Source organism: Aricia agestis, chromosome 13 (genome assembly GCF_905147365.1).
Source record: "Aricia agestis chromosome 13, ilAriAges1.1, whole genome shotgun sequence".
NCBI lineage: Eukaryota > Metazoa > Arthropoda > Insecta > Lepidoptera > Lycaenidae > Aricia > Aricia agestis.
Genome location: NC_056418.1, coordinates 4,149,005 through 4,164,231, shown reverse-complemented (window position 1 = coordinate 4,164,231; position 15,227 = coordinate 4,149,005). Strand labels below are relative to the sequence as shown.

The 15,227-nt window shown below is 36.7% G+C and overlaps 2 protein-coding genes across 3 annotated transcripts; both read left to right on the top strand.

The window, feature by feature from the left end:
- Positions 1-652: 652 nt before the first annotated feature.
- LOC121733158 (aryl-hydrocarbon-interacting protein-like 1) lies at positions 653-2,798 on the top strand. Its single transcript, XM_042123329.1, has 6 exons — positions 653-841; positions 939-1,124; positions 1,250-1,412; positions 1,612-1,798; positions 1,992-2,134; positions 2,356-2,798. Exons 1-6 carry the CDS (start codon positions 767-769, stop codon positions 2,571-2,573), a joined length of 972 nt encoding a protein of 323 aa, XP_041979263.1. The 5' UTR covers positions 653-766; the 3' UTR covers positions 2,574-2,798.
- A 1,337-nt stretch (positions 2,799-4,135) lies between these two features.
- Positions 4,136-14,281, top strand: LOC121733156 (tRNA (uracil-5-)-methyltransferase homolog A). Of its 2 annotated transcripts, none has more exons than XM_042123326.1 (11): positions 4,136-4,371; positions 4,612-4,762; positions 5,937-6,112; positions 6,981-7,301; positions 7,513-7,650; positions 8,036-8,151; positions 8,253-8,361; positions 11,784-11,906; positions 12,851-13,043; positions 13,680-13,912; positions 14,156-14,281. In XM_042123326.1, exons 1-11 carry the CDS (start codon positions 4,195-4,197, stop codon positions 14,246-14,248), a joined length of 1,830 nt encoding a protein of 609 aa, XP_041979260.1. In that variant the 5' UTR covers positions 4,136-4,194; the 3' UTR covers positions 14,249-14,281. The 2 variants fall into 2 exon arrangements, with proteins under 2 accessions (XP_041979260.1, XP_041979258.1); XM_042123324.1 differs by having other exon boundaries at positions 14,153-14,281.
- The last annotated feature ends 946 nt before the right edge of the window (positions 14,282-15,227 follow it).

The following is a 15,227-nucleotide window of genomic DNA, read 5'->3' as shown; positions in this document are numbered from 1 at the left end:
TGGGCTGCTAAAGGTCTAATTTTGGCCTTTGGGGCCCCTGGGGCCCCAGAACACGGCCCCACCCAGCCTCCATCGCCCCATTATATCTAGTCACTGCCTACTGGTCAATAAATCATTTTGTTATATTTAATTAAATACTAATAAAAGATGTGTTAAATTTTAAACATTTCCGTTGTCTGGTACCAGTCCTTCAGGTATTAAAGGCTCCCGCAGACCACAGATTATTATAAATTATGTAGCAAGCTACCGCAGACAGGCGCGATATATCGCGCGATCGATCATGCGATATATGTTTTCACATTTTGTATGAGGGCTCATGTAGTTATACACTGCTGCGATAATAACGCCGCAATAGAAGAATATCGCAATCGCACGGCTGTATGGGCAACGCTCCTTTTGCCTGTCCCGACCGGGACGAATAAAAAAAATGTTTATGGTTGTCAATTAAATGCAATTACGTTTGACATTGACATTTGACAAATTTCTTAATTTTTTATGTCAATGTCAAAGAAGAAGAAGGAATAATTATGATAATTTAGGGTGTAAGCTCCTTGATAATTTCTAAATTATCAAAAAAAATTGTAAAATAAAGACTCGATTTTTATTTGCTTGTATAATAATAAAACGAAGTGTAAAATAAACAAAATAAGTTAACTGCATAGTTAAAAAATGACCGTATGTGACATCATTTAAGAAAACTTCAATTTTTGTGTAGTCTTGTAAGTTGTGATAAAATTTGAGATAATAATTTGTTGAATACTTGAAAATGACCACAGCTCCCATAGTCAAAACTATAGTCCACGCAGGGCAGAAGTATATACCTATTAAAGAAGGAAGTAAGGTAAATAATTGCTGTTTGCCTTTACACATTAATTTTCCAATGTTTAACTATGCATTGTTCAATAAATTGCACTGTAAAACACTTAAAACTATTATAGGTACATTTTCACTTTCAAACATGGAAACTTGGCAAAGAGAGAGTACTTATAGACGACAGCAAGAAAATTGGCAAGAAAGAACCAATGGTGTTAGTGATCGGACATAAGTTTAAGTTGGAAGTTTGGGAAACAATAGTGAAGATGATGTCTCTTGGAGAGGTCGCAAGTTTTCAAGTAAAAAAAGAAGTAAGTTGAAACTTCTAAGTTGTTTACACACACTAAAACCTACTGGGTTATAATTTTTAATATCATCTAAAAAAGAATAAAGATGTCTGGTCAAGTACTAAAATAAACTCTGTCTCTTTCAACAGCTGGTCTACAGTTACCCATTTGTGTCCAAAACTCTTAGGGAATTGGGACAAGAAAATAACAGGAAAACACATACTTGCACTATGACATTGCATACAGAGGGGATTGGCTATCCAGACTTGGACGATCTGATTAACAATCCTACTGATTTGGAGTTCATAATTGGTATGTAAGTTACATGTTACTTATCAATTAATATTTACAAGGCAAAATGCAAATTATTGCTGTCTTTATCTTTCTAGTGTTAAGTGATTTCTTCAATGTATTAATCTAATGTTTCATTAATCTAATTAATCTAATGCTTTTGCAAGGTATCCATTCTATAAAAATATAATATAATATTATCATGTGTGATTGATTTCAGAAATTTTAAAAATAGAACAATCAAATGAGTATGAGAAGGAATTATGGCAACTGAATACTGACGAAAGATTAAAACTTGTACCTACACTTAAAGAGAAGGGTAATAAGTATTATGCACAAAAACAATATGATGAAGCAGAGGAGGCATACAGAAAAGCTATATCCATCTGTGAACAAATGATGATTAGGTATTTTATCTTATTATAATATTGAGTAATTTTTATGTAATTGTTAGATTTACTGGACTGTAGTTATACAGTCTACACCCAGGCCAAGTTTATCTGAACATTGCACAAAAACTACTCACCCAACTTTAATAAATGAGGATGAGTACATTTGCGATAGTAGTCTATGAGAATTTTAAACTTTTCATATTTTCAGAGAAAGAAAAACTGACGAGGAATGGATCACCCTGAACAAATTAAAACTACCTATCCTACTAAATTTTGCACAATGTAAACTAATAAAAGGAGATTTTTATGCAGTCATAGAACATTGTAATACAGTTCTAGAACATGAGCCAGGTAATAAAAAAAAATATGTAAGTAGATATAAGACAAACTACATGCAAAAGAAAATGTTATAATAACACATTTTGCTGGAATACAAAGTAACCCATAGTCTGCTCTATATCTTTATCATCAAAATAGGTTTTTGTTACGGATCAAATCAAAGAAACAATCAAAATTCCAGTTAATAACATTTATTATTTTCTATTATTAAAGAAAATAAAAATTATTTTCAGAAAATGAAAAAGCTTTGTTCAGGCGCGGAAAGGCACACGTAGGTGCTTGGAATCCAGATTTGGCAGAAAACGACTTTAAAAAGCTGAAATCTATAAATCCAAATATGTCTTCCACAGTAGATAAAGAGTTGGATCTCATTAAAAAACTCCGGCAAGAAAGAGTAGAAGAAGACAGAAATGCCTTAAAGAATATGTTTGACAAAGAGAATAAGTCATAGCAGGAAGAGAAACAGCATTCTTAAGATATGTTTCTATTTAGTATTTACTATTTAATATATTCCTAATATCCTATAACTTTATATTGACTAACAGTTTTGCTCCTATCTTAAAATAACTTTAGTTGAAATATTTTAATTGTATGTTAGTATGTCATGTGACTTGTGAGTAAGTGTTGTTATTTACTAATGAGGCTAGTCGAAAGTGTCTTCTTATAAAATATATTATATTATAATAGCATTATTACTTTAGAGTTTTAACTGGTACTTATGTGTAATTATAATAAATGTAGTTATTTATTTAGATTATATTTTTGACTGCCATTATACTATTCTATTCTTGTTAATAAAATAAATTATGAACAATATTTATCTTTATTTACTAATGTCCTGTAACTTTACAATAAGGGTAATCATTATATATATTTTGTAAATAACTTCTATTTCGCCTTGGATGGTTCGGAGTCCAATCATCAAAGAAAGCACAGATTAATATAATATGTAGCAAGCTAAAAGAAAGTATGTTTAACAGGCTTTTCATCCACAGTCGAACCAGTAGATAAACACTTGTCCTATTGTGGGTTGCGAGTTGCGAGTCCCAGATTACGATTATTGTTTTTGATCTTTTTTTTTCTATGAAATAAGGGGGCAAACGGGTCACCTGATGGAAAGCAACTTCCGTCGCCCATGGACACTCGCAGCATCATAAGAGCTGCAGGTGCGTTGCCGGCCTTTTGAGAGGGAATAGGGTCGTAGGGATGGGAAGGGAAGGGAACATGGGCGTACCGAGGGGGGGGGGGGGGGGCAGCTGCCCCCCCCTGGATCATGTTGACGTCCCTACTAAGTATATTATCTAGTACTTTTATCTATAAAAATAAAAAATTAAGAAAACTATTTTTTGCCATTTGTTTGCAATACAATATTTTAACTAAAGAATATTAATTTTTTATTCTTTATAAACACCTAGCTTATGAAAAATCTGATTTGCCCCCCCCTGGCCCAGAACCTGGGTACGCCCATGGAAGGGAATAAGGGAGGGTAGGGAAGGGATTAGGGTAGGGGATTGGGCCTCCGGTAAACTCACTCACTCGGCGAAACACAGCGCAAGCACTGTTTCACGCCGGTTTTCTGTGAGAACGTGGTATTTCTCCTGTCGAGCCGGCCCATTCGTGCGTGCATGGCTCTCCCACGTATAAAATATTCTAATATCAGTCTACCCAGTCTATATACAGTGTGTAACAAAAATAAGTGATAATACTTTAGGGTGTGTACGTGTTCCTTGTAGAGAGTTCACTGTGAAAGTAGCAGCTCTGAAAGACGAAAATTTTTTTTCACTTTTGTATGGGCAAAGGTCCGAGCGTCACGAGTATCCCCATACAAAAGTAAAAAATTTTTTTCGTCTTTCAGCGCTGCTACTTTCACAGCGAACTCTCTACAAGGAACACGTACACACCCTAAAGTATTATCACTTATTTAATATTTTTGTTACATTCTGTATATCAGAATAAATGACACTGACGTCTGACGTTTAATGACAAAATCATTAGTCAAAAAATAACCTAAAAATGGTCAAATGTTTTTACTTTTTGTAAACAAACGTGGTTTAAAAAGGTTTTACTGAAATATGCATAATGAAAATACATCTGGAAATGAGGAAAAGGTATCTAGAGATGATAACGGCGTTGCTACTCAAGAGAATTCGACCGTAAATGAAGAGTATGCCTATCTTGATCGAGGCGGATTTTCCTCCGAAAGATTTAAAATTGAACTCCGTGGACTACCAAAATTTTATGGAATAGCGGTAAGAAAAGTGGATAAATATTACACTTGAGTATTACATATTTTATACTTCACCTCGATAGAATAAGTTCAAGGATGCATAAAATCATTAACACTATTTAATGTGTAAATACCATGATAATACATAAAATGGTTAACACTATTTAATGTGTAAATACCATGATAATACATAAAATCGTTAACACTATTTAATGTGTAAATGACATACTATTTTAACAGTAAAATATTAACTTTGTTATAGGAATTGAAGAAGTTAATGAACCAGAAGCTTGGACTGAGTACCAGTAAGATAAAAAGGCCTAAGAATGGTAGCCATTGGCTGTATGCTTGTTTTCAAAATAATGAAGACCGAACCAAGGCTATTAATGCCCTCAACGGATATGTGTGGAAAGGTAGTATTTATTTTTAAATATCTGGGCGCCGGTAGGGGGGTGCCAGGTGGTGCACTTGGGAATCTCGGGATCAACAGGAATTATTGAAATAAAAAGCCGTATGTAACCCTCTTACTATGTACAAAGGTACTTCGTAATGTTTCAGCACTAAATGTATTCTGTTGAAGCAGATAGACAGTCACTGTTGTTCGTAAAAAGTAGAAAAAAAAGGAAGAAAACTAAAATCTGCACCCCTTGGAAATTATTTCTGCCGGCGCCCCTGTCTCCTGTTTGCTATTACAAAACTGTTAAAGTCATCAACTACCAAACGTTAATTTTTTTTTCCCTTTCAACATCTGCAATCGGCTATAAAAAAATATATATAAAAGTAAATATATAAAAAAAAAGATTCAGTATCATACAACTATTTATTTTATTATGAGTTTTTATTTGAAGGGTCCACTGCAATAATGTTGAACATCCTAAAATATTAAAATCTTAACTATTAATGCCATTTGGTCACATGAAATAATATCTTTAAAGTGTATTTACAAAATTATTGCTTAAAGTTCAATGATAAATATGTTTATATTTCGGCTACATGGCTAAAACGCTCAACACAGGGGTTTCCTTGAAAATAATCTATACCGTTTCGTTTCGTTTAATTAATTATCTTAGGACATTCATCATCATTCCAGTGGACCTTCATTTTATGAGAATGTGTCTATTCTACCTTCTCCATATCATCCTAAGGTTAGCTGGCAAAAAATGTCATAAGGCATTAAGACTGTCTTTCCACCAGAGATGTGTTGCGAGGAATGTGTTTTTAAGATCCAATAGCATCGCCGCGCTGAGCGATGTCATGGCAAGCTCACGTCAATGAAGCAATTCTATTTGTTCTCAAAAACACATCACGGTCTAAGTCTTGTTTTGCTCATCACTACTTGCAACACATTTCTGGTAAAAATGCAACCTTAGCCCATCTTTATAAACAACATTGGTAGCAAGTAGCAACCTAATTTGTGGGAAAATTAATGTATCTTTGAGTACAAAAATAACTTATCATTTAAGATGTAAAGGACTTCCATACAAAACTTTATCAAATTCATGTCAGTGGTTTACATAATACAAACTTACATATTAATAATAATAATTGTAGTAAAATGTTAAATGCAATGTATTTTTATAATTTAAGGAAAGACATTAATTGCTGAAGAAGCAAAACCCGCTCCTGATCCATTGGTCAAGAGGAAACTGGAAGAAGATAGCAATGTACAGAGGAAGAAGAAAAAAGAGGATGAAGGGAAAAGTCAAGAAGAAAGACTAAAAGATGCTGTTATACCATTTTGGAATGTGTCTTATGAAGAACAGGTATAATTTTAAATTTTAAATTTTTTATGTATTTTTAACTACAGTATTTTTTTATTTCAAGATGAAAGCTTAAAAAGGTTCAAGAGGATTACAAGTGGAAATTATCTAAAATATCTATTCTGTAGCACCTCTATCATGGGAATCGCAGACACAATAGATTTTCAATTGTTATGAGGCAGCCGGCTGCCGCTTGGGGATTGATGGGTTAGAAGGGTTTAAAATATGTATTATAATATTGAAGAATACTATCAGGTAGTGATAATGTAAGAAATTACTTACAATTGCAACCACTCTGAGCCAGCCTCCCGCAAACATCGACTAGAAGAAGAACCTGCAAAACAAGAAGAACTGGGGAAATATTGGGATTTAGGACCTCGTTTAATAGAAGAAAGGCTGGCCGGAAAATGCGTTTACCTCGACCCCCGCTATAGTCAAAGTGAAGACGTGTTTTTTTTTTTTTAATAAAATAAGGGGACAAACGAGCAAACGGGTCACCTGATGGAAAGCAACTTCCGTCGCCTATGGACACTCGCAGCATCAGAAGAGCTGCAAGTGCGTTGCCGGCCTTTTAAGAGGGAATAGGGTAATAGGGGAGGGTAGGGAAGGGAATAGGGTAGGGGTTAGGGGATTGGGCCTCCGGTAAACTCACTCACTCGGCGAAACACAGCGCAAGCGCTGTTTCACGCCGGTTTTCTGTGAGAACGTGGTATTTATCCGGTCGAGCCGGCCCATTCATGCCGAAGCATGGCTCTCCCACGTATAAGTTTTTATACGTGGGACCACCCCAACACAGAAGCCGTTCCCAAGTGAATTCTCATACGGCCATACTGTACATTTTAAAATATTTATTAGACTTTTTCTTTCACAGCTGAAGAGAAAAGAAAACGAAATTAGAAAAACATTGATGCATTATGAAAATGAGGTTTGGAAAGTTTTTAAAAATAGGAGGAAAGAAATTGAGGCTAATCGTAAAATTTATAATGGCCTTAGCTTTGAGCTGAAACTGATACAGAAGTCACCAGTGACAGAAGGCTACAGGAATAAGAGTGAGTTCACAGTTGGTATTGATGAGGAGACCCAGAAGCCGACTGTGGGATTCCGGTTAGGTAGCTACGTCACGGGCACTGTTGGAGTAGCACCCATACACATGTTGAAACACATTCCTGAGGAGACCAAAAAAGCTGTCTCAGTAAGTCTATTTTACTAAGTCACATATTTACATTTAAAAACCTCTTCCTTTTTGGAAGTCTGTTAAAAATTATTCTTACAAGAGAATTGTTGATTGGTTTTGGTTTGGTAATTGCAAACTGATGTTTGATAACAATTCAACTTATGGTATAAGAATAATACTGATAAAACTTAGAAAACTTCTAATGCATAAAAATATATTTTGTACACAGATTTTCCAAGACTTTGTACGTAGTTCGGACTTAGCACCCTACTCTCCAGCCGACTACACAGGTTACTGGAGGTACTTGACTGTCAGACAGTCTACGTACAGCGGTGAACTTATGGTAATCGTGTCTATGTACCCACAGGTAACTTTTTTTAATGTGTTTTATAAAATACGAACTTTTGCCCGCGGCTTCGCTCGCGTTAAGTAGTATTATTACATACAAATTTTCATCCCCTATTTTAACCCCTTGGAGGTGGAATTAATCAAAATCCTTTCTTAGCGGATGCCTACGTCATAATATCTACCTGCATGCCAAATTTCAGCCCGATCGATCCAGTGGTTTGGACTGTGCGTTGATAGATCACCATGTCAGTCACCATGTTAAAGAATTCTATTTAATTTGGTCACCTTTGAGTTTTATATATATAGAAGTACAAAAATTTTAATAATAATCTGACTTCCTAAACCCTTTACTATCAATTCAAATCTTATACTATAAAATTAATATTCTAATTATTTTATTACAGGAACTGTCTTCAGAAGAATTGGAGAAATTAAAAACGCAATTGATAGAATGCTTCAGTACTGAAGACTCCAAAGCCTGTGGAATAAGATCCTTGTATTTTCATCTGCTAACAAAAAAGTAACAAGTTAAAAGATTGTATTTTTGTTCTCACAGAATTTTATTACAAATTAATGGATATGACTATTAGCTGTGTAATTAAATATTTTGACTTATTTTAGGAGGGTAGGCGACGAGGATTCCAAAGCAACACACCTGATGGGCCCAACGCATATCACTGACTCCATACTGGGGCTCAAGTTTAGGATATCTCCTGAAGCATTCTTCCAAGTAAGTCAGACTGTACAGTTCGTAGTAGCTTAAAAAGATAATCGAAAATATGCATTATCTTTGAATGGTCGAGTCATAATATTTTTTTATGAAAAAAGGGGGCAAACGAGCAAACAGGCCACCTGATGGAAAGCAACCTCCGTCGCCCATGGAAACTCGCAGCATCAGAAGAGCTGCTACAGGTGCGTTGACGGCCTTTTAAGAGGGAGTAGGGTAATAGGGTAGGGATGGGAAGGGAAGGGAATAGGGGAGGGTAAGGAAGGGAATAGGGTAGGGGATTGGGCCTCCGGTAAACTCACTCACTCGGCGAAACACAGCGCTAGCGCTGTTTCACGCCGGTTTTTTGTGAGAACGTGGTATTTCTCCGGTCGAGCCGGCCCATTCGTGCCGAAGCATAAATCTCCCACGTAAATAATGTAGCTTATTTATAAAACTTTATATTAAACTAGATGTCCCGCGCGGCTTCGCCCGCGTAAATTAGGAATTTTACGGAAACCGTACATTTTCCCATAAAAATAGCTCTTATGTCCCTACTCCCTTCACTTGGTCTACTCTATATCTGTGCCAAATATTGCCATAAAAATTGCTCCAGTAGTTCGTAATTTCTAATATTTCCCCCGTTTTTCCCACATTTTCCTGAGTTTCTTCGGTCGTATTAGTCTTAGCCTATAGTCTTAGTTCTTACTCGATAAATGAGCTATCTAACACTGAAATAAGTTTTTAAATCGGATCTGTAGTTCCTCCGATTCCGTTCAAGCAAACATACTCTTCAGGTTTATAATATTAGGTAGGTATAGATTTTTTTAAATTATCGCTTGACAAACTCGAGTCTCGATCTAAAAGACTATGAAAAGTACTTACCAATAACATGGTATAATATGGTAGTGATGATGATGACGATGTTGATGATGAATGTAATTTGCATAGAAGCATATGCTTTCCGTTCTTAAAACAACGCCGAAACTCCCAAACTTGTATCTATAAAGAATCAGGAGTTCTCTCAGCACCTTCCGAACCACGGTATACCAGGTATACCTCGGTTCAAAATCTTACTTGTTGGTAGCATATGCTTAGAATACTTCTCACGAAACCGAAGTCACCACATATTTCCCTATAATTTTTGAGGAGTTCCCTCGTTTACTTATGGATCCTTCATCAGATCACCACTTTTGTGAATATAATACCGAATTGGGATGATACCCTATATTTATGATGATACCCAAAAGAAAAATTTTGAAAATCGGTTAACAAACGACGGAGTAATCGTTGAACATAAGAAAACGAACATAACACCTCCCCCATTTTGAAAGTCGGTTAAAATTGTAGCCTATGTGTTATTATGATGTTTAAGCTATATTATTGTAAAGTTTCATTAAAATCCGTTCAGTAGTTTTTGCGTGAAAGAGTAACAAACATCCATACAGCTACATATACATCCATGCATCTATACATCTGTGGGATAATGCGTGGCGACGCTAAAGGAAGATCTTCCGACCGAGCGAGGTGTTATGCTCGGTCAGGCCGAAGCCCACGTGATACATTTCAGCTGTCGTATATATGTTATAGGCAAACTCCGAAGCTCCGGCGCTCCTAGGTTGGACTGGTCAATCCTCAGGTCAGACTGAATGACTTAGTCAAAGCCCAAACAAATGTAAATTTTCGGCCTTTGACTAAACAATTTTCGTCAAACCTGGGAGGGACTAATTTGGTCAGACAAACGTCAAAACATAATTTTATTAAATCGGGGTTTGACGAGTCAAACTCCGATATAGGTATGAAGTGTCTTATCTTCGTATATTTGGAAGCATTTTATCATTTAAGCAGCTTTCAAGTCTTAACCGCTTAACTCTGCCAGTTCTGACACCTGATTGGTCAGCTTACGTGATTTTCACTTTTATATTTGAGATGCTTTGAGAGAATGCTGTGTGGCATTAGGCCCGCCTTTTGTACGATGTGCAATAAAGTATAAAATAAATAAATGCTTTGGAATATACGGAGGTTAGTTGGTAAGATTAGGTATAAAAAAATAACATTTTTAAAATAGGGATGATGACAAGGTCAAAGATTAGCGAATTTTGTTAATAAAATAAAGAAATCACGGTGAAAAATAAGTGTTCCCAAAATTTCAGCTCGATAGCATTTTTATTTTTTTTGTTATGCGCCTTCAAAGTTGGATAATCAAGTCGTTTTTTTTTAATTAAATTTCTTAATATTTGTATACCATGCGATATCTTATGCAATTAAAAGCAAATTTGTTATGAAAACACTTTCATAAACGCAGTATTTAATATACCTATCGAACAAAGTTCTCTCCCGATGCGTACAAACTACGAAAGAGTGACGTCAGTCTTTCGTAGCACTTTGTATGGAGCGTTTTGGGCAGGTCTATTTTATGAGATGTTTGAATTGTAATATCTTGGTGAATTTTTAAGCTATCAGAGTCATTCTTTCAGCAATGTTTCTATTTTTTAAAGGTCTTTCAATTACCAATAAGAAAAAAATAGTCATCAAGCCTATTTTGATATTTATTGTTTTAATAATTTTTTAAGTAATTAAAATGCAAAATTAATCATTTTTCTGACATGGTGAGGCATTAACTTTAATGTTAATTGTTTTAATAATTTCTTAGGTAGTTAAAGTGGCAAATTAATCATTTTTCTGACATGGACAAAGCTTCTTCATCCACGTTTTTAGTAACAACAACACCGTTTGATTCACTCATCTTCAATTTTACACAATTACACGCCCGCACGCTCAATGAACGAACATGAAATGACAAAACAATCGGTCGGAACACCGCGAGAGAATTATGAACCTGTTTAAACATGTTCAGATCAACGTTTGACCGAGTTTTGCAGTCGCTTCTAGGATTGACTAGGCCAAAACCGAAACAGAATAATTTACTTTCGACGTTTGACTGAAAAGTTAGGAGCTCCTGGGTTTGACTAAAAATACTTCAGGCAAAGGGCGAAATTGAAATGTATTTCGGGGATCCCCTGACGGCTTTGGCCAAACCTAGGATAAACCAGTCCTTCCGCGAAGAGACTGTGTATCGGACTTTGACTATAACATATATACCGACGCGCTCAGAAAACTTCGATAGCGCGATGCAGGAATATTAGGCGATTTGTGGGTACCGCCACACATCCAAAATTTTTCTCACCTTTTAAACCTTCCCTAGACCTCCACGAATAATTCAAGACCAAGATAAGATAAATCCGTTCAGCCGTTCTCGAGTTTTAGCGAGACTAACGAACAGCAATTGATTTTTATATATATAGATGATACATATAATTAATTTAATTACAATCAGTATCAATAGAAAAATGTGATTTGTAATTTACAAATCACAATTTTTTATTGATACATTATTACTTAACACACTGTAAAAGTAATTTAATAATAAGATTTATTTATTGTAGATAAACACAGCGTGCGCGGAGCTGTTATACTCGAGCGCTATAGAACTCAGCCGCGCGACCGCCGATTCCACAGTGCTCGATATCTGCTGCGGCACTGGCACTATTGGACTGTGCTTCGCTAAGGTATTGTTATTAGTTATTACACCTCTTTACGCATGTCGAGAGTGAAATTTAAGGAGTTTTATAAACAGGTTGCAATTAAACCTTCCTGCCAATTTTTTTCCAGGGCTTAGGTATCATTAGGAGAGTCCATTTAACAAAAAAATTGGGTGTTATTATTTTTTTAATGACATATTTTATCCCATTTGAAATCGTTATAATACGAATGGTCACTCGCGGCGCGGGGAATGAGCGGGGGCGACACAGGGGGAGGCGCGCGCGCGGGGGCACATCACGCCCGGGCGACGCGTCGTGTCCAATAGTTGTAACTTGTAGTGTTTTTTAGGATAACTATCGGAAGCTATTTCTCAATATTTTAGTAGCGAGTGATTATAAAAAAAATACGTGTATTTTTATTTTTAACAAGGATCAATATATCAAAATTTGGCAGGAAGGTTTAATTGCAACCTGTATTAAGTAAAGGCCGCGCACAACTTTAGTAGGTATCGATTGGCGAAAATGTAGAGATTAGAGAGCAAGTAGCTCATGTTTTTCGCTGACTGAGCACTGATCTATCGATAGCGCCAATTGTGCTGTCTCCTATTTATGCTGAATCATATTAAAATTGTGCGCTGATTTTATTCAAATTTAAAATGCATAGTTTCTACTTATTAACTATATTTGTGGTCCTATTATGTTCACTATAATCATCTATAATATTATGTTTTCACACTCGTTCCTGATAGTTATGAAGGAGAAGATATTATGATGTCAGCCGATTTGTTAAAATCCAAACTAGCGCAAGTGGGACTTAAGATAGCAAAATATTTACATATCAAAATCGATCGATCGATCGAAGTATAATATTCGATAATCGATATTTTTCTAGTGACTTGTTCTGTCCCTTTATTCAATGTCTTCGCTGTAAGTGGAAAATGTATAAAAATAATATTTCAAAATCACTGCAGCACGTGAACAAAGTACTCGGCCTAGAGATTATCCCCGAAGCGGTGAAGGACGCCAAAGCCAACGCCGCTGAGAACGGTGTGACCAACTGCGACTTCTTCACCGGTAAAGCGGAGGACATACTGCCGTCGGTGCTCGCCAGGGCAACAGGGGACGACATCATCGCTATTGTAGACCCGCCGAGAGCGGGGCTGCGTGAGTTTTTTTTTTAAATCGGCAAGGAACTTTTTTCAATTTTAGAATTTTTGGTTTTTATAATCGGTAAAGGAGCAAAAGATATCTGTGCGCCTAACATACGCCAACGAGAAAATTTTGTCTACATGTTTTCTCGATGTTTGATGGTTTGTCTCTTCATCTCTATTGATCCTAACATGACATACATTTTTTCTCGTGTCATTGACAACACATTTTTATCGAGTTTAGCGAAATTTTGACATTATGAGAAGAGTAGTTTCAACGAGATATCTCGAGAGTGAGATATCTCGTTAGACGCATGCTAGACGGCAGACGCACTGGTGTCCGGTTGCTAAGGTTTTTGATAGGAGTTTATCTTCATCTATTGTTTTTTGGTTAGCTGTTTGACTTTAGCCAGTCTAGGAAATTGACGAAACTGCTATCAAAAATGTCAAAAAACCAGCCAGAATGGGAATTGGTTAATTAATGTTTGCTATCCGAAATATAGTTTTAATGTCTAATTTACCTTACTCAAAGCTATTCTTCTGTTTACATTTATTCATTACTCAGATATTATGTTTTCTACAGCAATAAATATGCAGTTCTAAAAACAATTAACTTCAAATTATAAAACGTGTAACACACATTTGTACGCAGATATGCGTGCGATCACGACGCTCCGTAACGCCGTGTCGGTACGTCGCATCGTGTACGTGTCGTGTCACGCGGCGGCCGCGACCCGCAACCTGACGGACCTGGCGCGGCCCGCCACCAAGACCCTCCGCGGCCCGCCGTTCCGACCCGCCGTCGCGCTGCCCCTCGACATGTTCCCGCACACGCCGCACCTCGAGTTGGTGTTGTTGCTGGAGCGCGAGGCTCCTGCTGTACAGGTTTGTGTAGTTACTCATACCGACCTGACGGACCTGACGCGGCCCGCCACCAAGACCCTCCGCGGCCCGCCGTTCCATGAATTTTTTTTTTTTTAATTAAATTATCGACTTCACACCCCTCATTTAATTTTACAATAATTTAGACTTTCAATTTTTTTTGTTCTATTTAGTTTGACCACTTTTAGTACTGTACTTGGAGGTTACTAGTAATTAGACATAATAGAATTTGTTTTGTTCTAGGAGAAGAAGAGTGATGATTCAGAAAAGATGGAGTCTTCAACCATTGAAACGGAAAACGAAACTGAACCAGAGAATAAGGAAGAAAGTGTACAGTAACCGAGCACTATGTAAATATATTTTTAAAATATACTTGATTTTTATTATTTATACATAGTGTAATTAGAAAACCTGGTGGTGATGGTTTAACGTTTAGACTTAAATACACCGCCGCGGAATGGAACGGAGTGGAAGCGTCAATTTCGCCTCATGCGAGGAAATTTACACCGGAGAATTCGCGCGAAAGACGCGCGTTCAATTTTTTGGCTCGTATTTAATTTTTGTGTTATGCTGCTGACATAAGGATCATTGTGCTATGTGTACAGTTTCGTTGCAAAAAGTCGCTTCCATTCCATTCCGCGCCGGTGTAAATAATTGAGCCTTAAAGTATAATATAAGATAATATCGTATCTTTCTAATATCAACCCCTGTTATAACGTACTCTAACAATATTTGTACTATCAGAGAAGTTGATTCCTATGCAAATCGGGAACCTAAGTAGATTGGTTGCGTTACGTCAAACCCAGCCGACAGATCACAATTAACATTGAATTGACATATTCGACCAAATAACGTTGGTCTGTCAATTGCATAGGAATCAACTTCCTCGATGGTACTTTGTAGTGTAGGTAGTCGAGTATAGTTTAGTGTACTATAGTCTGTAGATTGAATATGTATATTGTATGTTCACTTTGAGCTCGGAGCTAAGGAAAAACAACGACAGACGGTTTTAGCAAGTTTTTATTTCGACGCCTGTTTCCATCCATAGAGGCCCTACTGATTACGTACACAGGGCGGCGGAAATAAAATGGGCTTTTTTTTTTAATGAAATAAGGGGACAAATGAGACGAGAATCACCTGATGGAAAGCAACTTCCGTCGCCCATGGACACTCGCAGCATCAGAAGAGCTGCAGGTGCGTTGCCGGCCTTTTAAGAGGGAATAAAGTAATAGGGGAGGGTAGGGAAGGGAATAGGGGAGGGTAGGGAAGGGAATAGGGGAGGGTAGGGAAGGGAATAGGGTAACGGATTGGGCCTCCG

What these genes read in the sequence shown, in the direction of transcription:
- LOC121733158 (XM_042123329.1), top strand. Translation starts at nt 767, where the DNA reads ATGACCACAGCTCCCATAGTCAAAACTATAGTCCACGCAGGGCAGAAG. An exon ending in GTTTTCAAGTAAAAAAAGAA is followed by an intron (nt 1,125 to 1,249) that starts GTAAGTTGAAAC and finishes CTCTTTCAACAG; the next exon opens with CTGGTCTACAGTTACCCATT. An exon ending in AGTTCTAGAACATGAGCCAG is followed by an intron (nt 2,135 to 2,355) that starts GTAATAAAAAAA and finishes AATTATTTTCAG; the next exon opens with AAAATGAAAAAGCTTTGTTC.
- LOC121733156 (XM_042123324.1), top strand. Translation starts at nt 4,195, where the DNA reads ATGCATAATGAAAATACATCTGGAAATGAGGAAAAGGTATCTAGAGAT. An exon ending in CAAAATTTTATGGAATAGCG is followed by an intron (nt 4,372 to 4,611) that starts GTAAGAAAAGTG and finishes ACTTTGTTATAG; the next exon opens with GAATTGAAGAAGTTAATGAA. An exon ending in ATGTGTCTTATGAAGAACAG is followed by an intron (nt 6,113 to 6,980) that starts GTATAATTTTAA and finishes TTTCTTTCACAG; the next exon opens with CTGAAGAGAAAAGAAAACGA.